General features: G+C 50.8%; 1 protein-coding gene across 1 annotated transcript; it reads left to right on the forward strand.

Moving 5' to 3' along the window:
• The first annotated feature begins 232 nt into the window (after positions 1-232).
• Positions 233-16,553, forward strand: LOC144134675 (PI-actitoxin-Afv2b-like). Its single transcript, XM_077667530.1, has 3 exons — positions 233-416; positions 2,048-2,119; positions 16,251-16,553. Exons 2-3 carry the CDS (start codon positions 2,080-2,082, stop codon positions 16,454-16,456), a joined length of 246 nt encoding a protein of 81 aa, XP_077523656.1. The 5' UTR covers positions 233-416; positions 2,048-2,079; the 3' UTR covers positions 16,457-16,553.
• Positions 16,554-27,565: the final 11,012 nt, after the last annotated feature.

A 27,565-nucleotide genomic window follows, 5' to 3' on the forward strand; every position in this document is an offset into this window, starting at 1 on the left:
AAGCCTTACTCACGCAGCCTTCCGTGGGACTAATTTTAAGAGCCTCTACAATTTCACGAGCCAACCTATCGGAAGCTCGCCCGATAACAACAGTAGAAGGAGGAAAGGACGGCACTGCTCTTTCTTCTTATTCCTGTCAATATAGTACTCGCATTTGAGGCAATGCATTGCCTCAAATGCGTTGAGGCAACGCTCAAACCAAACACTTTTTACTTTTCCCTCTGCAGCCGCTACAAATGTTGACAAACAGTGCACTGCAAAAGCGGAAAAGTGACTTTGCAAGGCTAAGCTACCAAGGTGGTAGTTCAATACGGATTGTGGCAAGTGCGAGCTCTTTTACTAGGGAGGCTGCGGTGGCAACGAGAACAGATACCTCTACAAGGAGGACTGCTAAAAGACTTGCACTCCAAACACAGGTGAGTTTCTACCCGTAATTGTACAAATATTTAACGTGGGGCGCTGATTTAATTGCGTGATAGGTGCTACCGCGTAATAGGATACACTTGGGTAACTTGGGTAGCTGCTTCGGTAACTTGTTATATAAAGCAAGTTAGGGAGAAATACAGGCAATAAAGGATGTTTGATGGTTGTGCTGGCACACTGTATATCAAACGTTAGCCTATTTGGGTTTAAATGGGCTCAAGAACTATTCACTGAAAAACATTTAGAATAGTCGACTAGAAAATGTCTCAAATATAAAGCTGTTCAAGCGCGAAGGAATCAAATAATGCATTGTCCTTATACTTACAAACACGACATTGGCAATTTTTTTCTCACCTTCTGGAAAAATTGTTTTCTCTTCTTTTGTTTACTGCCGTTTTTACAGAATTTGAGGAGATATACTAATTTTCACTCACTAGAAGCAAGTGATTCCAGGCTCGTTGATATAATCTACACATTTCCAAAACAGGAATTTTTCAAGCGACAGGATGGGTACTGCTTGTTCTCATTCAGATTTCTTATGGGAAATTGCTAAGGGCAATCACTTCCCTTGTGACTTTATCCAACATTACGAAAGCTATGCATAAGAGTTACACACCATCATGCACTTCCTCTATGATTATCACGTTTACACCATCAGAAATGAACGCGGAAGTAGTTGCACGCAAGGCTGGTCGCTGAGCGGTTATCTGGTGCTTAGAACTTTCAAATTTTTCAGTATAAGATTGTCCAGCATAAAAAAAAAACTAGCTCTGCTCACTGAGGAAGGCGTGTTACGAAACCTTGAACTATGAGTTCTAAATTATAATCGATTTTAAAATTAGAAAATATCTCTACCTCAGAAACGACTTTGACTCCAAAACCGTACTCAAAGCTTAGACATGCGCCTTCCGCGAAGTATTTATCTACGGCATAGCAGTATACATCTTTTTGCTTCTTGGCTACATTCCACATTACCGCAACATCTCTTAGAAGGTATGAGGTCAGCAAAAATTTAAGACTTCCCTTCGATCTGTATTAAAAGATGAAATAGCCGCTAAAAAATTATCTTCACTAGTGGGCTTATATTGAAGGCTGTGGTAACTCAAGTCAAATGTTTTTTTCAATAATTATTGCAGTACATACTGAAACTATGCATACTATATTAAAGAGAATTGAGGAGAATTGCTACTTCACATATAGCAATGAAAAGTATTTTGGGTTGGCAGTGTTGCTTTAAAAATTGCTAATCATTACAAAAAGGTTTCATACATTGCTCCTGTGTCCAAGCTGTCATGCAGAAAGTGCTGTTTTGTACCTTGAAACTTTATGACGAACGAAGCAAGCGAAGGGATGAGAAAGTGCCGTGCTATTTCACGACTGAATTTGAGAAATTGCCTCTAAAAAAATTATGCTAACGTGTTTCGCGCTTGTTTGCTGGATTACAATCTTTATTAGCTTGACAGTATTAAGGACCACGTGCAAACCTGCCGTCTTTATTAGCCGGAGGAATGATTTAACGAGGTACTGATATTGGCTGACTGTTTTGTTTTGCGATCCTAGCTTCAAACATCATTCAAAGATTTCTCCGAATAGGCAAATGCAGTAACAGCTGTATTCTTTGCAGTGAACGAAACGCCTCTCGCATCATTCAGCAACATGAAGGCGAACGTCGGTGAGAAGAAGGGCCGGCTTCCCGGTAAGTGGCAGTCGTTTACGTGGATCACAACATAAAGGCCATCAAAAACACTGAGCACGGGTAATAGGTGCAAAAGAAAATCTTTTGAATGAAATATGAAGTTAAAGTTGATATTACTTCTAACCCGTGCTTGCCTGTTTTACTTCCTGGTCAATATAGTATAGTAGTAGTAGTAAGTGGATGAAAGGGGAAGAGGAAAGTGCACGGACCTGTGACTGATGTCAACGCACCACCACCACTGCCGGCGTGCAGATAGAGAGGAGAAGGATAGGTAGAGTTTCAAAGGAAGGAGAGAAAGGGGGGAGTATAGAGATGCGGAAGACGCAGTCGTATCAGACAGTCAGTCAGCTGCTTTGGGCTAGCAATAGTCGTCCAGGCCCGTCTCCTCCAGGAAGGCGAGGAGAGTCCGGAGCGCCTTGGAAGCATTGGGACCGGTGGGGAAGAGGAGGACACTGGCCAAGTCAGATGAAAGGCTCAGGTCTTGGCCGTGAAGGCCAAACCCTTGCGATGGAGCCTAGCCCCGGTCCAGGAGCATCCGATGCGGAGCCGGAGAAGGAGGGACCTCTGCCGTCTGGTGAGCCCTTTATCTGGCATGCGTTGAGGGGGTGTCCCCTGGGCAAGCCTGGGGTCTGGATGCTCCATTAGTAGCTGCCGCTCCGTGACGGTTCTGGCAACATCCAGGGGCACCACAGCGGTAGAGCTGGGGGTAGAGCTTCCGTGGGCAGCCTTGGCCAGGGCATCTGCTTCCTCAATGCCTGGGACTCCGACGTGACTGGGGATCCATGCCAGGGAGAGTGAGCAGCCACGGGAACAGATGTTGTCCAGTCTGGCGGCCAGCTTGCGTACGACGGGCAGCCGGCTCCGTGGCTCTTGCAGAAGCTGGAGGGCAACCCTGGAGTTGCTCAGAATGGCTGCAGACTGCAGTGCGGGGTGGTACTCCAGGATGTCGGCAGCCAGGTGGAGGGCTGCCAGCTCTGCTGTAGTCGAGCTGGCCACGAACGGAAGTCTGGCCTGCCGGCTTTCTCCCAACGAAGGTGCGGTGCAGGCAGCCGCAGCAGACGGGCAGGCGCCCATGAGGACCGACCCGTCCATGTATAGCTGCGTGCAGCCGGCCAGGTCCTCTTCCAGGATCGCTGCTGCTTCCTGCCGGAGGCCAACTGCAGGGGTGAGGCGCTCCGGCTTGGCGCCCCGTGGTGGCATGAGCACCCGGAATAGGTGGCCCAGGTCCGGTCGTGGAGGGGGAGGAAGGTGCTCTGGCTGTCCACCCACCAGCTGCTCGAGCTCCTGGGCAACCTTCCCCATTCGCGAATGAGGGTGGCCGAGGAGGCGCTCCAGGAGGGGACGTCCGTCCGGGGCGAGGTGCAGTCGCTCGGCATGGCGGAGCGCCGTCCGCTGGGCCTGCAGCATCATGGGCCACACGCCGGCCTCTGTAAGTGTTGTCGGGACCTGGGAGCCACGGGGAAGTCCCAGACACAGACGGACTGCAGCCCACTGGGATCGCTCGATGGCCAGCTGCTGGTGGATGGTCATCTGAACCAGCGGAAGGGCATACAGGAACTGAGCCCCTGCCATGGCCTGGAAGAACCGGAGCCCCATTTGTGGGGTGACGCCGTTCCCCCCAGCCTGGAGACTCCAAATGGCGCCACGGACCCTGGTTGCCTGTCGGCAGAATGCTTTGACTGCTGGACGCCAGGTGAGGTGGCGGTCAATAAGGAGGCACAGGTAGCGGCAGGAGTGCCGCCATGGGAGCTCCCGTCCTGCGACGCTGAGGCACGTCTTCCCCGGGCGTGCTCCTGGCCGGATGTTGAGCAGCATGGCCTCCGACTTGGTGGGGGAGAGCTGCAGGCCAACCCGTTCCAGGTAGGAACTGACCCTGGTGATGGCTCGTTGTACATTCCTGATGACCTGAACCCTCTGGCGCCGTGGTCCGCGACACCAAAGGGCAACGTCGTCCGCGTAGATGGCAATGCTGACGGGAAGTTTCAGGCTGTCTGGGAGGCAGCTGGGCCATCACCAAGTTGAACAGCATGGGGCTCAGCACGCTCGTGAGGGCCGTGGAGCAGACAGCCGTGATGTTAGCCGCGTGTCTGCAGGCTGGCTGGATGCGGTTCCGCCTTGGGTACAGCCCTGCAGGAGGAGGCTCCCGGAGGAGGAGGGCCCCTTCCAGCTTGTCAGCCAGCTGCTGGTAGGTGAGACCCCCTTCCACTGCGATGGCCAGGTAGGGGGCCCGTCGTATGGGAGGCTCCAGCAGCGAGTGGAACAGACGCCACGCCCTGGCACTCCCCCTGGCGGCCACCAGGGAAGCACAGATGACCTCCCACGACTCTCTGCGGCGTCGATTGTGAGACCAGCGGCACTTCGCGTCGAGCCGGTTGTGCAGGGTCCAATGCTCGGATTGATCTGTGTGGAGCGCCCTCCGCTCTGCCTGGCGCCGTTGTGCCCGCAGCTGGAGGAGGTGGAGATCCGGGATGGGCTGACCATGGGGGGACCTCGCAGCAAATCGTGGCAGCTTCCGCACACCTGGCAACATGGGTCAGGATGTCGTCCTGCAGGGAGAAGCTGCGGAGGAGGTACCGAAACTTGTCCCAGTGGACCACTCTGCAGGTTCGACCATCCACTCTCTTGCCCGGTTTAGGAGCCAGAGTGATAGGGTAGTGGTCCGAGCCCCAGGTGTCCGCCGAGGGGTGCCATCCATAAACACATCGGGGGGTCCCAATGGATAGATCAATGCATGTGCGGACGCCCCCCCCCCCCCCCCCCCGACGGACAAACGTGGGGACCCCAGTGTTCAAAACATGTAGCCAAGTACCGCGAAGAGCCCCAACTAGATGCCGGCCGCGACGATCCGCCCTGCGGGATCCCCACCGCGGGTGAGCCGCGTTGAATTCCCCGCAGAGCAAACAGTCGCCGCCAATGAGACTGACTAGCTGCGGCAAGAATTCGGCGTCCCAAGGAGCCTGGGGACGCACATATACACTTGCCACAGCTGTGTCAACTCGACCCAGCCTGACCCTTACGCAGACGAACTCCATGGGGGCCACAACCGCATCACTCACCAAAATCGCCTGGGCAAGAGTCCTGCGGACGAAGATGGCTGCTCGGGAGGATCCGGGTGGATGGCTGTCCTCCAAGCATGGGTCAGCCCGACAGGAGGACTGCTGGCAGGATGTCCTGCTGCCATATCCGATGTACCCTGGCAGGTGTAGCTTGTCCCGTTGCACGTACACCTCCTGGAGGGCCAGGACATCGTACTCCTGCAGCTGTAGGCGGTCATGGAGCTCGGACAGGCGGGGTCGAAGAGCCGGGCAGTTCCACTGGAGAACCCGTGCTCTGGGAACAAACTGCGGGGTGCTAGCCATGATGGTTGGCCTGATTCAGCGGGCCCTGCGCCATGCCCAGTGATGGTTGGTGGGCTACTGGCAGGAAATGCGTGAGGGCCTGGAGGGTGGCCGCCAAGGTCCGCGTCAGCTGGTCCAACTGGCCACTCAAGAGGAGAGGAACGGGACCAGCCTGGGAGTGGGTAGGTCCTGGGCCGTGTTGGAGGGACTGCACATGTGGCCCGGGTGGGTCAGCCGCTGTATTCTTGACAGCCTGCGCATACGATATCTGCCCGGTCCGGATGTCCGACCGGATGGCCCTCCTCGAGACTGGTACAGCGGCAGCTGCAACCGCAGCAGCCACGCGTCGTTCTTCCTGCCAACGTGGGCAGGCCGGATTGTGAGACGGGTGGCCTCCGCCGCAGTTCGTGCAGCGTGCTGCTGAGGCGTCGCAAGCACCAGTCCCGTGTTGTCGGCCGCAGCGGCGACAGCGCCTGGGGTGGGTGCAGCTGGCCGTCACGTGGTCGAGGCGGCCACAGCGGCCGCACTGGATGGGGCGGGGCAGGGCTGGCCACACTGGTAAGCGTAGTTTATAGATGGCCACATGGGACGGTGGCTTCGGCGCCCCAAGCCGGACCTGCAGGGTGGTGCCCTGGCCGCGCCGAACTTCCAGGATAGGCACTGGTGCTTCCAGCGCTGAAGGCAGCTCGGCGTCCCCAAGGTCAGCCGGCACTCCGTGAATGAAGCCCGTGGAGGCGCCCTTGTCTGCAGCCAGTCGGGCTCGCACCTCCATCCCGACAAGGGATTCGATGGCAAGGAGAGCTGCCAGGGCCTCCTCGGTAACTGTGTCCGCGGCAACCACATTTCGTGAGGGGTTGACCCGCACGGAGGCGACGCCTGGTGTGGTGGACAGCTCCGCTGCAACCTGGAACTTGCAGCGGTGCTGGAAGGTGTCGCTCTTTCCCCGTGGCCGGAACAGTATGGTCCCCACCAGGTTGTCCACTGCCTCAGGGGGAAGGGGGGCGGCGTGGCCCACGTCGGCTCCTTCGCGGTACCTTCAAAGTCCAACCCTCTTCAGTGTCCCCCTCTGCTGGGGGAGGGGGTACCTCAGATGTGGGACGGCTCGGTGATGGGTCCAGGGTGGGGTCCGCTGGTTGGTCCCCTGTATTGTGTGCCAAGACCTCGCAGCTCTCCTCCGTGGCGTCGGGCGAACCGGAGTCCTGGGACTCGGTGAGCACAGGAGTCGATGGTAGCTGCGAGGAGGTGGAAGACTCCTCCAGGGAAGCGGGAGTCTCTTGAAGAGGCCCCGGAGTTGGGAGCTCACTGCCGGGCTGGGGCTCTGTTGCGGAAGAGGGGGTTCTTGTCCCTCTTGCGTTTCTCTTCTTGCGCTGCGGAACCGGGGCCGGCTCCGCGGTCTTCAGGAAGGCAGCTGCCGCCCTCGAGCGCAGTCTGGTCAGCGCTGGGGACCACTGGGTGGATGCAGGAGGTGACGGGCTGCGTGGTCTTGGCGCCTGAGAGGCAGCATCCAGCATCCGGCGTCCTTGCTGGTGTTCCTGCAGGAGGGACTGGACACTGGCCTCCAGGTGCCACAGGAACATGTGTGGGTCACACCCCACACTGGAGCTGCGACGGGAGGCACCGATGGTCGCCGGATCAGCTTGGGCCTGGCTCGTAGCAGCCTCCATGGCTCAGGGGATGCGTGGCACCGCTGCAGGCAGCGGGTGCCCCGCGAAGGAGCAGAGTGTGCCCGGGCGCAGGCGCTCCGTACGGCGGCTGATGTTCAACTGTCAGGCCACCGAGAACTGGATTTTTCCGGGGAGGCGGGACCTCCTGGGGGCACTCTCGATTCGTAGAGAGAAGCCGGTGCGGCAGCCAGTAGGATGGCGCCTGGGCAGGGGGGAGAGCTCGCCCTCTCCTCCGGCGTGGAGAGGGCCGCCTAGCGAGGAGGCCGATCGGCCGAGCGGCGCGCCCCTATGGACCTCCTGCATGTTTGTAAACAAACGAGGTGGCGCTGCAGTCGCTAGCGAGCTCGTGGTAGGCAAAAGGTCGGGGAGTGGCGTCGCGGATAGGTGTTGTGCGCGGGTTTTCAAGGCTTGTAGGCGCGTTTCCAGTTTCTGCGAATCATAGCAATGGTCGATGCTTCCAACTTAGTAATTTGTCGAAGTACACGAGCTCGCGTTGTCCACGTGCGGCCTATAAAGAGGAATAGTTTGCCACTGTGTATTGTATATATGGTTAGTAGTAAACATGTAGAAAGCGTTCCTGCCGCTTATTTATGCGGTAGACATTGAATAAAACAAGTTTTGACACTCTGCACTAGCCGGAATGATTTTACTTCGGGACAGCAGTGAGGGGAAGTGCTGGCGTTGTTTCGTCGGAGCAGACATGCGCTCATCGTCTGCTAGCTGACATACGTACGTGTCGCGCTGCGCGAAATGTGGGGACAGCGTCGTGTCCCCGATCTCCTGTCTCGCTTAGCGCTGTTTTTAGCCGCATGACCACGCACCAGCCAGGCCGACTTGTCCTCTTGTTAAGCTGGTCAATTTGGGGAAAATTTTTGATTCCTAGAATTATTTTCTTCCCTAGCCCTGAAGTCTAGTTTCGTGACGAAAAATTATAGCAAAATATTGAGTACAAATTTATAAATTACGCTTTTTAGAAGTGTGGTCGTCAAAAATTGTGAGGTAATTTCTTTGATTTCAGTGCCGCATTTCTTTGACCAAAGTGCAAGCGAAGATGCCATAAACGAGGGAATAAACTTTAAGGTTCGTTTTCTGACCTCTCACATTTTCTGCGACTGGATCACTCACCTTCGTAATTCGCATGAAAATCAAATGATTCCATTTGTCGCAAACTGTTCCTGAGACGTTGAGCAGCGTAATAAATCTCTCGATTTTTTTCCCTACACATGCAGTATTGTGTTAGTTATTTTTTGTAAGAAACGTTTTCATATAACTATGCATGCATAAGTACTGATCATATAGAAAAAGAACTAATCGCGTCATCATGCAGAACAGGGCTTTATGCACATGCTGGCATAAAATACCTGCGCACTATCTACTCAATTATTTGAGACGTAGCTTGGGGGACTTGCGACGGTGTTAATAATAATTACCCAGAACTGCACCAGGTATAGCTATAAATAAAAGGAATGACTGAAACTAGCGTAGGAATTTCATATTTTCACCAAGTTTAGTTACATATCGCATGCATGGATAACGAAAACACTTTTCATGCCGCGTCCCCTCTCAATCTCGCCACGTGTCTGTTGGTAGCACGCCTGCGGCTGCTTCTTTCCAAACAAGCTTCGCGATCATGTATTAACTCATGAAACATGACACATGCATGATGCAATGAAAAAGCATATGGCGTTTAGCACACTTAAGATACGCTATTCTAAGCACACCAACGCGACCGCGCAAGATTGGCACAACTTACCAGACTTCTTTCTACTCGAATGAAATAATTACGTCGTCATATCAAGAAACAGTTTCAAGTAACTATTAAATGTCACAAAACGCGCCATTTAAACATGGTGTGCTATTAACAAAAAAAAAAACGCATTCCTTGGGGGCGAGTGAACCTGTCTGCGCCCCGTGCACTCCGGCTCAAGGTGAAAAGTACGTGTGCAGCTACATATGTCCTTTTTTTTCCTTGAGCAATTATTAGCCTACTATTCTGAAGTTCAGGTGAATGAACGCAGTAACTTGCATGCTATTAAGTGCATTGAGTGGCAGTGCCTATCGACTCCCAGACTACGCGCTTTACTACCGTGGCCCAATGCCTGTTAGCCAGTTTTCGAATGCGGCATTTATGTGCGAGAAACCTATCGAGGCTAATTTAATATTTTTTATGCTACTACGCGGATCCAGCAGTGACGCAGCTGGTCAATATATGCTGCTTCTGCAGTGCACAGGCTTGAAGCAGCCGCCGGTAACTGCGGCAGCTGCGTTAGGCACAGGCAAGCGGAACCTGTTTTGCCTACCATGCGAAAGTCGCTGCTAACATCAGCGCCACCGCATCTTCGTGACGTCGCGGGGTGAAGGAGGTCCATAGGGGACACAACCTGGGCCCTCCCCACATCCCCCTTTCCCCATCCCCGCTCCAAGCTGTGCCCCCGCGATATGGGTGGCAGAAATCGAGCACATTCCCCCCACATAGCCACAAGAAGAACGCTGCGGACGCCAGTGAACAGCGCCCTCTTCGAGCGATTCCTCCTAATTGATCGGGCAGGACGACGAGCTTTGCCACTGACTTGTGTGCGTTGCCTGGCCCGCACGTGAAGAAACGAGTTTCGTGCGCGCGCACTCGTTCATTTCTGGCTCGCGCTTCGGCGCTATTGAGAGAGGAGCTTGCTTCGCGCGCGCTATGCGCTCTCCGCTCGCGCATGGATGCCGTTGTGAGAGAAGAGCGCGCCCGCTCGAGGGGTTTCCGCACGCTTTGACACTGCTCCGAAAATATTGCGCGCGCTTTCGTGGTTTAGAGAGGCAGCAGCTCCTGTGCGCAACGTCAAGCAAAGAGTCCAAAAGGGCGCTGCTTTCGTCACGCCCTAGTTTTGTGCCCAGAGCGCATAACCACGTGCTGTACGAAGTGAAAACTGAAATTTAGCCTACCTTCCAACGAAGCTGCGGCAGGAATGCGTTTCGCCTTTTTCTTTTCCCTTTGCGCGGTGTTTCAATGGATTTGGCGCTATTCTGGTCACCCCAGTGTCACAGATCAAATCGCGCCGCGTTTAGATTTGTGCGAAATACGAAAGCGTATTTCGCAATATATGTGCGTATTAATGAATCCCATTCTGTTGAGCTTTGAGGGTGTTAGCATGGGCGTGCGGCTGATGCGACCAATATGGTAACGCATTGCCGTTCCTACCGGTGTCGCGCTTGCTTAGCCGCTTCTGCCATATGGTCGTATTTACAGCATATGGCGTATTTACCATACGGATATCTAAAAATAATACCTGGAGCCTTTCAGAAACGGCTTTGCGCACAATCTATGTACAGAAATAGGACGTTAAACTCAGAAACCGCTGGCACAACTCAGTTTTGATGCGCATCGACGGGGTACGTAACGCTATTGCGCGGCCGCCCGAGGTCAAGCTCAGTGTTGTTGGCGTTACCGAAAAAAGTAACTAAATACGTTACTGGTTACGTTAAAAATTGGAGCGCGTTACCGCCCTGCGTTACCTATGTGATGACCCCCATAATGCGCAGGTCCACACGGGACGGAGGGCAAAGAGACACCGTATGGCTCAGTTTAAACAAACAGGTATATTCAATAATTACACATGATTAAGGTTATACATCAGAGGCTGGGGTGTCCGAGCTTACGTGCCGACGACTTCATGGGGGCGATGGAGTGGCTCCGGAGTTGGGCTCGAGCGGTTGCTGGCAGAAGCTGCACGCCGTCGGGCTTCGGCGCTGAAGGCCCTCTTCGCTAACGATGTCGTCCTGAGCGAGTATGCAGTAGAATTTCAATAGTCGTCCGTTTCTTCGAGGATGGTTCACAAACCCTTCCTCTAGTGTCGTTCGGCTTGGAAGATGAACAGGAGGCGAGCTTGTAGATGATGACAGCAGAGCATAATTTTACAACAGAACAAACTTTGCACTACTTTACTCATCGACCGGGCAGGTTAGTGCCTAAGTAGCATCACATTACATGCTAAGCATGGAGCCCCAGCTCAGACAGGACTGCATCCGTTTACATGTGCTTTTTTAAGCACTTGATTAACAAAGGACTAAGGGCGGTCATTTCCAGTGGCCCGCCCAAAGCATCAATTCTCCAATCCAAAATAACATGCGAGATGGGGACAACCCCCTTGGGTTGGGCTTAGCCTTGAACCCAGAGTCTGTTAACAATACAAACTAAATAAACAACAAAAACGCCACCACTCTCTCTCAAGTGAGAGTATACACAGGCTCTCTCTTCGGAGCTAATTCACTAGCGCCTGTCTTTCCACATTCTTGGCGAGTACTGCCTGTCTGTCTGACAGGTGTCCGTCACGGCCCTTCTGGGAAGCTGTGGGTGCCTTCCCGGCGATAGCCCACGACAAAGAGGGAGGAGGGAAAGAATGTTGTCTTCGCGGTAGCGCATAGCGTCGGCTGTGGTACGGCGCGCTCTGGCCCGCTGACAGCTCCCTTGTCGTGGAATGTGCCCAGAAATTGGGGAGGATAAAGCCTGTTTCCCCGGGGCGGCGGCGGGTCCGGTTGTTCTGGTTGTCACTCAAAGAGCATGGCTGGGTAATTGATGATGCCGCTGTCACGGGTCTCCGTCTACGCCGCGCCGTCGAACGTGGATCCTCGTAGCACACACGGAATGTCACACCTACAAAAAAGGTAGCGCGTAATCGTTACCGTTACCGAAAAAAGTACCCTACGTTACTTTGCCGTTACTTCATGGCCATAAATGTTAAGTTTTCGTCACCTTAAGAACTTACGATAACAATTTTATAAAGCTCACATTTCCCAAATAACAACTAGCCTAAACAACGGTTTTACGCGATATCCTCATTTAACGAGAATACTTTGCACAAATGTGCAGGAGCTTAGCAATGTTATAGTAGCCTAAAGATGCCTGTAGAGTTACATGTGTTCGATTCTAACTGTGTATTACATGATAAAGCCATCTTATGAACGTGGCATTAAACACAAAATGACACTCCATCATCAATTCTAACTTCACAAAGAAAGCATCGCTGAACTCTCAACAAATTAAGAGTTGTTCTGAAAAATGTGGTGTTCCAAAATGACCGGCATGCTTCCACTCTGTAGAGAGTTGTGTGTGTGAGAGTGGTTTGGGAAGGGGCGGTAGGTGAAGGCAAGTGTGTGAATGCGTGTTCATGCAGGTGTTTTGTTCTTTATGGCTATTCCTTCTTTTTTTAGTAGGGTGCGTTGTCAAGGGCAGCTGTTTTCTTGCATGCATGCGAACCCCAACACGGGTTGTCGGGAGCACCTGTGCATTTTGTTTATTTAGATCACTTTAGGTGCTCTGCGCTTTTTTCCTAAAAAATGGGGCGGAGTTGGTCACAACTGGAACAAAAAGTAACTAGTAACGTGGCACCTCCCGTTACCGAAAAATGTTAACTTAAGTACGTTACCCGTTACAGTTCCGAATTGGTAACGACTACGTTACTAATTTGCCGAAAAAAGTAATGCGTTACCGGTAACGCCGTTACTTGTAACGCGTTACGGACAACAATGGTCTAGCTACAGTGTAATTTGAAGAGCCACACTGCTACTCGTGTGTACGACAGAGACACAAGGTTAGTTCACATGTGGAATCGTGTCTGCCATCTTCGCCTTCGCAGTTGTATGCGCTGCCACTTAACATGGTGTCGGCCGAGTATGTGCACATATAGTAAGTGCCCGCCAGCGCTCTGTCCTGTTGCCGCCGGTGATGGATAAGTAGTACTATTTTTAATCAATACTGCAGCGCGCGATAATGCACCGGTACTTCGCATTGAACGATTCCTGCCACCTGAGTAATTTCTGTTGACAGCACACACGTCAGTAAGCAAATGCGTCATTTCATAGAAGCCCACAAGTCAAGCAAGACGCTTCCCGACCTTTATGCAACCACGGTGCCACTTCGATCACCGCGTAAAAACTGCCCAGCGATGGACATAAACGGCGCACTGTGCAGTCGTCAGGCTGTGCTCGCATCCGCCGCGCCCTCGAGGAGACGGCCGCGAGGAGCACGCGGAGGGAGAAAGCGCGCGCAGCACGCGAACACGGCCAGTCAGAGCGCCCCGGCGCCGTCGTGCCCTATCGACGCTTCAGAATTCTGCCGCTACGGGAGGAGCACGGCGCTGTCGTCGCGCGGCAAACTTTAGGTTGGGGTCTCTATAGTATATCCAAAATACTTCCTTATGCAGCACTGCGAGTGCTCGACGCATAACATTGGCTTTTCAAGCCAATGAATATCTTTGTGTTATTCTGTTACATATGTTATAACAAATGGCTTTTGCAGTCGTTGGTAGATTACTGGATGTAACGAAAAATTCACAGCTGGTGAATATTAATCTCGAAAACAATAATAGCTTTTCGAAGCCCAGTTTCGCTTTGAGCAATGATAGAACAATTTCCGCACATTGCGGCTTTGAACATTAAAAAGAAACAATTAAGGACATGGAGGCACCCGTAGAGTCAAACTTCTCAAAGCGCTACGATATCTCACGTAATGAAAAACAAGATTGATTGTGGGATGAAGAAAGATTTGTTATGCCAAGCAGCGAGGACGGCCTGCAGGTAAATGCAGAAGAATTAGAATGCTGCAGTGAGAGTTCCCCACACAACAGTAGTTGTGCACACACAATTGCTTCATAATAACAGGTGTTTTATGTGAATAGAAATATCCCTCTTTTCCTTATCGAGGCTTAACATCTAAAACTAGAAACATTAAAGAAAAGTTATGAGGTGCGACTTACAAGCTGCTTAATTGCGTAATTGCTAATGTGATCTAATCACTTCATCATACTAAAATAACTGAAGGTAAGAATTTCTTTTTGAACTGTGCACTCAACCAATCTCCAAGCAACCGTACTCAGCCAGGTTGTGGCGAAATGCGACTAATTCAACCGGCCTTTTTTCTGACCTTTATACTTTCCTGAGAAGCATTTGATTTTTGTTTATACAACCAACTAGAGTTTTGCGTATTCTCGGCAATGTTAAAGTGCCTGTATATCTGAATAAAAACATAGTGAACTTCACATCACTCATAGGTTTCGACATGAAAATGGAGAACACGAATAAGAATACGTTCCAGGGAAGGTGGCCCAACCTGTTTGCCGTTGTCCACTGCATGCCTACTATAGGTAAGCATGCAGTGGACAACGGCAAACAGGTTGCTTTTGTGCCATACAAGTGGGTACGAGAAGTGGCAGATAAAGATGCTCGACAGGTGGAGAGGAGAAAATTCCCCAACACACCCCCTAGCCCGTGAAGGCTTCGCACAGAGCCCGCCGAGGCCGTTGCAAAGTTTTCTCTTTCATGGCCCTTCGAAGGCTATATGAAGTTGCCTGGGAAGCTTTTATTTGTTCTTGTAAATGCAGGGCATAGAAAATTCAGCCCGTCATTCAGGGCCTTAAGCTTACAGTAGCGAGTGTAAGCTGAGACATTATAACCGAGATAAAAAAGGAGTTTTCTCTTCTTAGAATAGAATAAGAGTACGTAAGTGAGGTACTGCAAGTTATAACAAAAGAACCTAAAAAGCAAACTATGTATCGCACAACCGGCTACTAAAAATGTAATCGGCAAAGAAAGAATGGGTGAGAGCGTATTTAGCATTCATTCTGGATTCGAAGTTGAAGCTGAGGTTTCACCTGAAAGGATGAAACTTCAAAGATAAGAAAAAGCTTAAACTTATTTTCGCAGCAGCACCGCAATCTTTAGAATAGTAAAAAGAATAGAAAGAACAAGTTTTTCTTTGCCCGTCGTTAAAAATGTGACTTCTTTTCTGTACTTCGTACTTATCATACCCACTGACCACCGGCCTAAGGTCACCATTTCCTGTTGCCGTCCTAATGATCTCTTGAACTCATTTCTGCTAAAATGTTGCACCGAGTGGGACCGCCGTCCCCTTTCGTTGTCTCAATTGTAGATGCGCGAGACTTCAAGACAACACTTACTGACTACCTTTTGCATTAATGCAATATTTTTTAGGTACCTAATCCGCACTTTGTACTGTTATTTGTGCCTTAGTCGCTTTGGGACGGTAAACCCCCATAAACCACAAACCATAAACCAATCTGTGTTTTTTTTTCTTTTGCTTTTCCTCTTACCATTTCATAACCCTCTCCGGACTGTGAAGGCACTGAAATTAATATAAACTTCTTGAGACGAAAATACAACCATGTAGGAAACAAAATAAAATGCAGAAAGTCATAATCTAGCTCAAATCAAACTTATATGAGCCCGGGCGAAGCATATTCGGCAAAGAACGAATAACGGTTTCCCTATTATTGTCAAACAGACTATAGTAAATGAAATAAAGGGAGGCGTGTAGCGCTCACAAGCCAGTTGGAGTGATGAATGAAAAAATGTAGAAAAATCGGTCACGGCTTTCGACAGAGATGATAAAATTAGAAGCCTCATAGAAAAAAATGCGTCGTTGGTCGCTTAATTCCCGGGATAGGACGTGATGTCACTGGACCGGAAGACATCGGAAGTTACAAACATAAACTTCGAAGTATTTTCATTGCGTCGGTGTCCCCTCCTCTAGACACTTGAGGGTAATGAAAGAATCATACTGAATTCGACCTAAAGACACGAACAGCTCACAATGCTATGGCATTGCTAACATATAACGTAAATAGGTGTCCATGTGAGAAAATTTTTTTTCCTGAGCGGACGTAGCGGCCGGATGATGAATGTGATCTAGGCGCCTCATTGGAGCTCGGAATATAGCGGTGATATTATTATTATTATTATTATTATTATTATTATTATTATTATTATTATTATTATTATTATTATTATGCTGATATAACTATAAATAATCGCGCGGATCTCCACAAGGCAGGCGTTTTGGCTATCGTCAAAAACCTTCCACAATGGATTTCTTCTGCAGTTTGAACTACTCGATTCTAGCGAAGCACGAACGTTAAAAGAAAGGTTTGCGTGCGCATGGGAAGAATCACCCATTGTTTTAAGTATTTCTATAACAGTACCTTGCAATTTTACACAGTTGCCTCAAATTAAAATTGATCTCCAAGAATATTACATTTGAATGAGTTAAAAAAGTGGTGCTTCAAGGCTTCGTACTGAAATTTCTCATAGTTCGCTATTTACTTATGCAAATAAATTATTCACTACTTTCAGGATCCGGCGTAGGCGTATTCACGGGGCCGCTGTACATTGGTCCTTGCAAGGCGAGGTTCCTCCGATTCTACTACGACGCCAGCAGCAATACTTGCCGACAGTTCACCTACGGCGGCTGCCGCAGCAAAGGCAACTACTTCGAAACCCAATGTTACTGCATGATTGTTTGCGGAGGTCGACGGCCCGGATGTCCTCAGCCACGCTAAGAAGAGACCGATGAAAAATTCGGAGTCCATTCTTTACACTATATGTATTTTTGCGACAGGCGCTAAAGGGTTGAGGGAAGAAAAAGAATCCAATGTATCCATATTGTGTCCATACTTCTTAATTATAAGATTTGTCTGGTTTGATGCTCTTGCTTCTGTTAATAAAGATAATCTTTCAAGCGTCATGTAGTGCTTTGTGAATAAGTTAACATTTCATAAGCGCGACACAGTATCATTTCGAACGATACCGCGCGTAAATCTGCTCCAAATATTAAATGACTCTTAGCTACAATCACGACGCTTAGAGCACTGAGTGTCCTGCTGTAAACTCTGATAACTGCACAACTTGGCACAAGTTCAAAAAACTGCGACATCAAATGCAACGGCACATCTCAGAAAGGAAATATTTGGTTTTTAAGGCATCCGCGCGTGGAGTAAATATGGCGGCAAGTTATCTCAGGTTTAAGGAATGAATCAGTGCATTTTGGCACACAAATTATTTCGTATATGGTTCTTCACGTATCTCTGCAATACCTAGGCTCATTTTCAACCAACTGTAGGTGTTTTTCGCTACATTTACACCATTACGAAAAGGATATGTGTCCAAACAGTACCAGCACCACCAGCACACCAGTGATACGCGTGCTTCAACGTCGCAAATCTATACGCGACCGATGAGATGCGTTGAATCGGCGATGCATGCGTACTCATCGATATACGATACGCCCGCCAGAACAGGGTTTCATTACGACGAAATTTATTTCAGCAGCCGTTGAGCCACAGGAGTGGCTCACCGGCCACTCGTGAGCCGGGGATCAGCGGCTTAGGAACCTGTTAAATGCCGGTTTAATAATACTGTAGACAGGTTTACTGGCACGTTGAAAGTGCCCGCGATGAAGACCTTAACGCAAGTAGTCTACGAACCCGCGAGGCGAGAGACCGGGACGCAGCTTTCCAGCAAGAGCATCCGACGGGCGGCGCAAGCGCTTCGTTGTCGTCGGCGTCGCTGCGGTGCCATCTTTTTCATTCCAACTGCCCTGGCGGGAAGAGAGAGCCATCCTGGCGACTCAAAGCGAAGAGAAGACGAGGGGGTTGTAATAGGGCTTCAAGCGGCTGACGTGAAGGACGTCGCGGCCACGGCGGCGATGGCCCGAAGAAGATGTCACCGTTTCGATAATGTAAATGACAGGTGACGTACGTTCTAAGATGCGGTAAGGGCCGATGTGCTTGGCCAAAAATTTGGATGTAGCCGGGACAGAGAGCCAGACAAGGGAGCCAGTGGAGAAATGAACAGCGGGAGTGTCATGATCAGAATCATGGTGGAGGAGGCCTTGACGTTCGGCGGTGAAGGAGCGAGCTAGCAAGCAGCACTGCTCAACATGGCAGATAATGTCAGAAAGGGAAGTATATTCCGAGCTGTCGGAGGTGTAGGGAAGGATTGTATCCATAATACAAGCAAGTTCGAGCTCCAATAAAAGAAAGAATATGGAAATGCGGTGTTATACGCACAGGGTACGGACGGAAGAACCTGATTACACTTAGAGTTATCAGAGCTAATGTACACGGCGAACATGTCCCCAAGAGTCCGATTGAAGCGTTCGGCGAGGCCGTAAGCTTGTGTGTGATAAGCAGTAGTGGTGCGGTGGACTGTGTGGCACGCATCGAGAAGCTCGTGAACAACTTCTGACAAGAAAACACGGCCGCCGTCACTGAGTTCTCGAGGAGCGCCGTGACGCTGGACAACGGGACGAAGAACGAAGAAGGCGACGTCGCGTGCAGTACCCGCAGGTAGGGCAGCGGTCTCAGCATGCTGAGTGAGGTGGTCCACGGCGGCTATGACCCATCGATTTCAAGAGGTCGTGAAGGGAAGTGGCCCATTTAGGTCGAAGCCTACACGATCGAAAGGGCGAGCCTGGCACGGTACTTGGTTTAACGGGGCAGTCGAGGGGCGAGGTGGCGACTTCCATTGCTGGCAAGCAGTGCAAGAGGGAACATAGCGACGATCGAAGTTGTACATGCCCCGCCAATAGTACCTCTGGCGTAGTCACTTGTATGTCTTCAGCAAGCCAGCGGGAGCGCTCTGAGAGTCGTCGGCATCGTGGTGTTCACAAATCTCAGACCGGAGATGTCGAGGAATCACGAGAAGCCACTTTCGGCCGTCAGGACGATAGTTGCGGCGGTACAGAAGATCTCCATGGAGGGTAACTGGGAAGCTTGGCGACGAAGGGCCCGAGGGAAGGAGGCCGTAGAGTGTGCGCGAAATATGTCGAGCAAGGATGATATCCATGGATCTTGGCGTTGTTGAAGGGGCATGTCCATGGTAGTGAGCGCTGCGAGTAGGGAATCAGATATTGGCGAAGAGGGCGCAGGCGAGGGCATTGACGAGCGTGACAAGGCATCGGCGAGGAAGTGCTTGTGGCCCGACCGGTAAACTATAGTAATCTCGAATTCCTGAAGACGGAGGGCACAGCGGCCAAGGTGCCCTGAGAGATTTTTGAGTGAGGCCGACCACCACGAGGCGTGGTGGCCAATGAGGACGGTGAACGGGCGGCGATATAATTATGGGAGAAATTTTGTGAGAGCGCAAACTACGGCTAGACGCTCCTTTTCTGTCACGGTGTAGTTCGACTCAGCTTTGGCTGGCGTACTCAACGACGTATTCAGCAAATTCGGGCTTGCGCCGGGCAAGGACCGCACCGAGGTCGATTCCGCTTGCGTCGGTGTACACCTCAGTTGCTGCACTGGGGTCGTAGTGTCGAACGATAGGTGGTGATGTTAGAAGACGACAGAGCACAGCAAAAGCTTCATCGCAGGCCGAGTCCCAAGTAGATAGGTCGGCAAGACCATTGAGGTGTTTCGTAAGGGTCGCGACAATAGAGGCGAAACTGCAGACAAAGCGCCGAAAATAGGAGCAGAAACCCACAAATCGGCCACCTGTTTTGTAGAAGTCTGTTTAGGGAAGTCAGTAACAGCACGGAGTTTGTCAGGACCTGGCAGGACGCCGTCTTTGGAGACGAGGGGGCCGAGTATTGTCAGTTGTGGGGCGCCAAAGTGACATTTTTTCAGATAAGTTCAAAGCCAGCAATGGTCAGGCAGGTCAGTATCTGGCGCAAGCGCTTGAGATGCGTCGTGAAATCGGGCGAAAACAAGACATCATCTAAATAGCAGAGACAAACGTTCCTCTTGAGGCCACGCAAAATGTTGCCCATCATTCGTTCAAATTTGACGGGAGCCTTACAGAGATCGAAAAGCATCACGGTGAATTCATAGAGGTCGTCAAGTGTGACGAACGCCGTTTTAGAATGGTCGGACTCAGCCATCGGGACTTGCCAATAGCCGGAATGGAGATCCAGGAAGGAAAAGAACTCGGTGCTTTGCATGCATGACAAGGGCGTCGTCAATACTGGGTAGCGGGTAGACGTCTTTGCGCGTAATGTTGTTAAGCCGACGACCGCTTTCGGAAGTCTCCCTCGATGCCTCCTCAGACAACATGCACCTTTTTGTTTTCTCCCACGCTTGCAATCGGACATGTTCGGTTGAGAGCTGAGCTCACAATTAACCAGCATTTGCCGGGGTGAGCCTGTTCCGCGGCGTTCCCGGAACGAGCTACTTCGCTTAGCCTTCAGCCCGTTATGTGAGGGGAAGAATGCTTGTTTCTTTTCTGTACAGCGCTGTGAAAGTTTCAAAATGCATTTACGCGCTGAATATGTCCCGTCTGTATAATATGAGTTTTTACGGGCTTTGCTTTCTCGCGTATGTGCAGGGTAGTATTGTGAACAACGAAACGCATTTCAGTTCGCTTCAGAAGAGGAAGTTCATTGTCTCATTTTGGCGCGAAGGTTCGTGTACGGGGCTGCCTTTCTTTCCCGGGAGGCCTCGGAGGCCCGGGAGGGGCTGTTGCTGTTGGGGTGAAAAGCTTTCTTTTCCTCTGTGCGTAGGCCGCTGACCTCCTTCCTTTCACTTTATAGCTGCTATCGTTTACGCCCTTCGGTCACGAAGTGTTTCTAGAAATGTCGTAGAGGCTGTGCGCGCGGGCACGAATCCGTTGAACGGAACCATGCGAAAAGAAAAAGTTAAAACAGCATGTAGAGCAGTCACTGCAAGGGATGCTTGATAACGAATTTTCATAATGTGTGCGTGCGCGCTGGGATACGCGAGATGTCCGTGCCCACTATTGCTCGCGACCCCACTTGCCACTGACCCTCTGGCGTCGCCGGGCGCGCGCCTTCCGGAGTGGGGCGAAGTGTGTTACTTTTTGTAAATGCTTTTTGTTCTTCAGTGGCTTTACTGAACTTCAGAGACCTTGCAGTGAACAAGAGCCGCGGCCTTGGAATGTTCATGTTTTGTTGGTCACGAATGTCGCTGGACCATAGTGTCTTGAGCGTGTCGGAGTGTGCGAGAGCTGCGTGATAGGCGGTGTGTGCCAAGAGACAATGGGGCCGTGGCTGCAGTCATCGAAAAACAGCATTGTGCTGCTCATAGCGCCGTCCTGCTATGACACCATCGCCACAGCTTCGGTTATGTTGTATTTGGAATTGCCGCCAGCTGCTATTAGGATTGGCGCCAGAAAGCCTCCAGGATTGCCACCTAGACAGTCTCTCGCCAGGTGTCTGCGGGGAGCATTTACCTGGCTCGCCCGGTCGTTGCTGCGTGGAACAAGCGGAGAGCAGGGTTCTGCGAAAATCCCTTTAAGGAGCCGCTGTCGCCGCCAGCGAAGTGGTTCCGGCAGTCTTCCGATTTTCCCCGACGTCTCCACCGACCCGACTACTTCCTGGCCTCACGGGCACAGCACCAGCTTGGGAACGGATCACCACAGTGGCTCGTCTGCAGGCTTCGCCGGCCATCGCTAATGGCAGAACCACTGAGGATTATCTCCCGACGGGGCGCTCCGGCTTTGTGCCTCGGCTTCTTCGAAGTTCACCGACCGGCGGAGAGCGGGCCGACTACCTGACGTCTCCTGCCAGCCCGACGGAGTCCTGGCCGCATGCATCTTTCACTCGGGCTCAACTTATGCCAGAGGCGTGTCCATGTGTGCGGAGGTGTCTGTTTCTATGTGATAGCGAAAGTTTTGGCCACACCTACCACGACGAGGGCGTCCCTTACATGGGGAATTTAGGGAAGACGCAGTGTATAAAACTGGACTGCAGATGCAGTTGAAGCAGCTCTTTTCTGAACTCAAAAGCTTGTAAATATGTAAAATAAACCGTCTTCTTTCTCCACTAACGAACCTTTCACGCAGCAGCACTCCTGTCCCGGGCGGAGCGGGCGTCATCTTGGCCGAGGTTGTGTCGAGAAGCGACCCCGATCCCCAACCCCAATAACTGTTGGCAGCGGTGGGATGGACCAGGTGACATCGTCCTGCATGTGCGGGTGAGCGCTTCGTCTTTGTTCTATCATTCCCCCAGGCTTTACTCTCTGGGTAAAAAGTTTGAACTGCTGGTAATCGGGTGTCTGTAGCACAGTGTAGTTTGCACAGAACCATAGAACACTAGAGAGGGGGCAAAGCCACCATTTGGTGCAGCGATCACGGACTTCAGGAAGATTGATAAGGAAGAGCTGCTGCTGATGTGTGAGGAGTTGGATGTGGAAGTGGAGGAAGGAATGAGGAAAGGGACAATCATAAAAGCAATCAATAATAGCGATGCGGACGAAGAAGGCATGCTAATTGCGTGGGAGATGGCAAAAAAAGAGCTAGAACGGCGAAAGAAGAAAGCAGAGGATGAAAAAGAAAGCAGAGGATGAAAAAAAAAAGAAAAGCAAGCTGCAGAACAGATACAACTGAAAATGATGGAGGTCCAACTAGAAAGCCAGCGTCTGGCAGCCGAAAACGAGAGAGCAAGCATTAGTGATAGATTAAACAGGGTAGTGTCTCACGGTACAGACAGTTGGGTCTATCCCTACAAGATGGGCGAAGACATCGGTATGTACCTGTTTAACTATGAAAGGGCGTGCCAAAGAGCAATATCGCAGAACATTTGTGGTCACAACGCCTGCTAGGTCTTTTACCGTGCGAGGCGGCTAATGTGATCGCCAGGCTTAGCGAACAGGATGCGGAAAATTAAGAAAATGTAAAACCTGCTCTACTGAAGAAATACCGCCTTCCAGATGAGGCATTTCGGCAGCATTTCAGGGAGGCAACAAAAAAAAGCAATGAGGATTATGCGGAGTTTGCGTACACATTGAAAAGCAACCTTGTGGAGTGGCGTAAAGGGGCAGGCGTGTACGAAAGCAAGGACAAGGTAGTGGAGTGCGTTTGTCTGGGGCAGTTTTTCCGCAGCATTCCACCGTCCGTAAAACTCTGGGTGCAGGACAAAGAAAAGGTAGAGACAGTCGAGTGAGCAGCTCAACTCGCACACGAATTCTCGACGCGGAGAAAGGCGCATGCGGAGGAAGGTCAGCCAGAAAGAGGAACTACCTCAAGAAAGTATTTTTCTTCTAGACGGCCGGCTCTAAATGGAAACGCGGGGCAGGGTGTAACACAAAAAAAAGTCACCGAAAAGGCTCCAGAGAAGAGCGGCAGTCAAACGAAGGACGAAGGGGTAGAAAAGGCGGGGAAAAAAGAGTTCGAGGCCAGGCAACCGTTGCGGTGTTATAACTGCCAAGGAACAGGGCACATCGCTGCGAGATGTAGAAACTAGCGAATGGTGTTCTCGTACGTAAACGGTAGTGATGAAAACCTAGAACTGCTTCGCCCATACCTTCATGAGTTACAGGTAAATGGCAAGCCTTGTAAGGTGCTCAGGGACAGTGCGGCTACGATGGATGTAGTGCACTTATCCTATGATACGTCTGAGGATTTCACGGGAGGAGTAACGTGGATTAAACAGGTGTTGAAGGAGCACAGTGTTTGCTTACCTATGGCAAGGGTTGAGATTTCAGATCCGTTTGGAAAACTGGTGATGGAGGCAGCCGCCTCGAAAACAGTTCCGCTGTTCTCGAACCGGTCTGACCGGCTGTTGCGTGAGCCAGGAGAGATCTTTGGAGAAGGTAAAGTGCAGGCACTAACGCGCTCTAAAACCCGCTAGCTCATCGCTCAGTTAACACAGGACCTGGGACAGGGAGAAGCAGAAATCGGAGCAGAACCTGAAATCATGGAGCCAAACCTAGTAGCTGAACAAGGAGTCGAGGTTGTCCCTAGATCAGGCGACATAAACGCAGCTGCGGCGCCAAGCGAACAGCAGGAAATAGAGCCCGTCGGGGCGTCAGCATTGGCCCCACTCCGCGCAGTTTTGAGCGGCTTTTGGAAATAGACCGAGAGAGGCTGAAGGCGGAGCAGAAGAACGACCCTAGTTAAAGGTGCCTGCATGCTACCACGGAAAAGGGAGTGGCTAGGCGTAATATCACGATATTCGAAAAAGGCGGACTCCTGTACAGGCACTACAGAGATCGCAAAGGCCAGACGTTTGATCAGCTGGTAATTCCGGAAAAATACCGGGCTGACATTCTGAGCTTGTGTCATGGGAACAGCTGGTCGGGACACCTGGGGATCAACAAAACGAAAGAGCGACTTTTAATGGAGTGCTACTGGCCAGGCTGTTTCGAAGACGTTGAGCGGTATGTGAATTCGTGTGACACATGTCAACGAGTCGGGAAACCAGGAGACAAATGGAAAGCTCCTTTGAAAATGGTTCGACTGATCACCGAGCCTTTTCGGCGGTAAATGATAGACACGGTATGGCCCCTACCGCCGTCTAAGTCAGGATACAAGTATCTCCATACCATGCTGTGTCCAGCAACAAAATTCCCCGAAGCAGTCCCCCTAAAAGAACTAAGCTGTGGAGTTCGCTGACCATTCCGCGAACTCATTGGTCTTGTGTTCGCAAGGAAGGCCGCTCCAGCGGGGTCGGAAGTCCCCAACAAAGCGGCCCGTCCCGTCCCTGCCTCCCCTTCGTGCGGCGGACGTCCTCGTTTACGCCGCGACGTCACGGGGATGACCCGCCGGGAAAAACGCTAACCAAGTACAGCTGTCGACATGTGGTTGTTAAGGGGCTGACGAGGTTTCTGGGGCGCACGAGATACGGCTGAGTATTAGCCGAGTGACCGGAAACCCACTATTCCCGTAACGACTGTGTTCGTCTCGTGCGGTGTATCCAGTAAACACTTTAGGGATCGTTTTGTCGCGTGTGCGAAAGAAAGTGGTAACGGCTGGGCCGTGGGTGCCGTGGGAGCGGGTGGTCGCGTCTGTGCTGTTTGTCTATTTGATTGCAACCTCTCCTTTCCCAAATGTTTAATCAGCACTCTTTCCCCAATCTGTGATTAGTTGGCGGAAATCCTTATTTTCCTTTCCCTGACCACTGATTGGCGAGATGGGTCGTTTGTTATCTTATTGGTTGCTGTCCCCGCTAAGGGCGGAGACAGAGGGTTTAAAACCAAGCGCTCTGGGTTGAGCGGGGGCTGAATTCGTCTGATCCACGATTTAGTCATGTAAATAGTTTTCTCCTTGCTTTGTTTCTTCTCGTTTTTTTACCTATGTTGTAAATAAATAGTTAACCTTCTCCTTTCCTTGAGTAATGTGAATGTTTGCGAGTAGAACCACCGGGTCATCAAGAAACCCCGATTTTATCATCAAGTAGTTTCCTCTCATCGCCACCGAAAGGGGAAACTCAACTTAAGCTCTTCAGAGATAGTTGAAGCTTTGCTCAGCACATTTGCACGAAGCGGTTTTCCCGCGGAGATTCAGGCGGATCACGGAACCGTGTTCACCAGCGCCTTAACAACCACCTTTTTGAAGAGGTGCGTTATCAAGCTTATGCACAGTTTGGTATATCATCCCCAGTCGAATATTGTCGAGAAAATGCACTCCGTGCTGAAAAGGGTTCTGCGCGCGTTGTGCTATGAACGGAAAAAAGACTGGGAGAGCTGTTTGCCGTCAACGCTGTTCGCGCTCAGAAGAGTTCCCCATGAAGCGACCGATTCACCCCGGCAGAACTTGTGAATGGGAGAGCCGAACGTTCTCGTCTCCGGATTTTGCGAGAATTCTGGGAGGGAACAGGAGAAAGCCAAACTGTCGTGAGTTACGTGCTGGAATTTCTTGATCGACTAAGTTTTAGGCGTGCTCTAGTAGAGGAAACCTTGAAAGCGGCACAGAAACTGGCAAAAGTCTATTATGACAGAAACACAAGGCAATGAACATTTCAGACGGGTGCTAAGATTATGATTTTGCGACCATCCAGGGAAACCAAAATGGAAGTGCAATGGGAGGAGCCGGTGGAAGTTCAGCAGAGGCTGTCAGAAACAAACTACGTCCTGAAAAAACCCGGCAAGAGAAATCAGGTTACCATCTACCACTGCAATTTGATGAAGCCTTATGTAGGCAGGGAGCAGGTTGTAAACATGACGTTAAACGTACCCGAAGAAGTACAGGCTTATCTACCTGAGTTAGGGATAGACAGCTATTCGGATTGCATCATCAAGGACATTTTTGCGCGTTCTGCGAGGACTGTTGTTCTGAAAGAGGGACAGGTAGATGGAACTTAAGGAACTTTTGGGGAAATTCAACGCTATATTTAGCAGTCTGCCAGAGAAAACTGACCTGATCACTAACGGAATTGAGCTGACCTCCTCCGAACCAATCAGGTCAAAAGCTTATCGCGTGTCACCACGTCTACGGCAGATCTTGGAGGAAGAATTAAGCGAATGCTCGAAATCGGGGTAATCGAACCAACCTAAAGTGATTACACTTCCCCTATGATCCTCTTTGAAGTGCCAGGTAAAGAGCCTCGTCCATGCGTGGACTATCGAAAAGTCAATGCAATCACCAGAGACCAGCTCTATCCGATTCCAAATATTGAAGAGAGAATGGAGCGGATAAGTGGGGCCCAGTTCATCTCTACGTTAGATATGGTGAGGGGATATTGGCAGGTCCCTCTCTCAGACGCCTCGAGCCGCTATGCCGCCTTCTTTTCACCCATTGGGACGTTCAGACCTCTCGTTTTAAGTTTCGGCCTCAAGGACGCACCGTATAGCTTCTCGAAATTAATGGATATTGTACTCAAAGACATGCAAAGCTATGCGGTCTCCTACTTGGACGATAGAGCCATTTTTTCGAACAGCTGGGACGAGCATAACGGGCACCTGAGGAGCGTGTTGGAGAGTTGCGGGACGCTGGGCTCACACTGAAATCTGAAAAGTGTAACTTCTGTTGTTATCAAGTGACCTACCTGGGACACATTGTAGGTCGTGGAACTATGCAGCCTACGGAACTAAAAATCAAGCCCATAGCTGATCTCCCAACGCCTCGAAAAAAGAAAGACATCCGCTCTTTTCTGGGGCTTGTTGGGTATTATCAGAAGTACATTCCTCGCTATTCTCAACGAGCGAGTCCATTGACAGGTGTACTCCGAAAGGGAGAGCCCGAAAAGGTTTTTTTGGGATGATGCGAAGGAGAGCGCCTTTCAAGAGCTAAAGAAAGTGCTCATTTCACGGCCTGTGCTGCAGATGCCTGACTACACGAAAGAGTTTGTAGTTCAGTGCGATGCGAGTGATAGGGGGATGGGCGTTGTATTGAGTCAGGTCGGAAAAGACAACGAAGAGCATCCCATCCTGTACGCAAGCCGGAAACTGACGCTAAGGAAGGAAGCTTACAGCGCCCCAGAAAAAAAATGCGCATGCTTAGTCTGGGCAGCCCAAAAACTTTGATGCTACCTATACGGATCAAAATTCGTTTTTGAGACGGATCACTGCCCACTCACGTGGCTGCGGCAGATGTCTCAAAAGAACGGATGCTTGCTGCGGTGGAGCCTCAACCTTCAGGAATACAACTTATCTGTGAGGTATAAGAAAGGGAAAATGAATGGCAACGCCGACGGTTTAAGCAGGCTATTCTGAAGTGCATGTGTGAAGTGCATGTGAGTTTGTGTGTGTGTGTGTGTGTGTATTATGTTTTCTTTTTAATGTAGTCGTCTACTCCTATCCATTTCATGCACAGCTCTGACTTGGTTGTTGCCCAAAGGTTCATGATACGTTGACTTAGATGGCGGAACGTACTCAGAGGCAAAATTGGTTATTTTATTACCTTATCTGTTAGGATAAGCCTGGTGGATCAGGAGCAGAGACTGGGTGCTTGCGCGCCTTGGGGAGCCTTGTTGCTGGGGCCGAACCAGCCGCTGT

Source organism: Amblyomma americanum, chromosome 5 (assembly GCF_052857255.1).
Source record: "Amblyomma americanum isolate KBUSLIRL-KWMA chromosome 5, ASM5285725v1, whole genome shotgun sequence".
NCBI lineage: Eukaryota > Metazoa > Arthropoda > Arachnida > Ixodida > Ixodidae > Amblyomma > Amblyomma americanum.

Coding starts and splice junctions, on each gene's coding strand:
- LOC144134675 (XM_077667530.1), top strand. CDS start 2,080: ATGAAGGCGAACGTCGGTGAGAAGAAGGGCCGGCTTCCCG. Junction 2,120..16,250: donor GAAGAAGGGCCGGCTTCCCG/GTAAGTGGCAGT, acceptor CACTACTTTCAG/GATCCGGCGTAGGCGTATTC.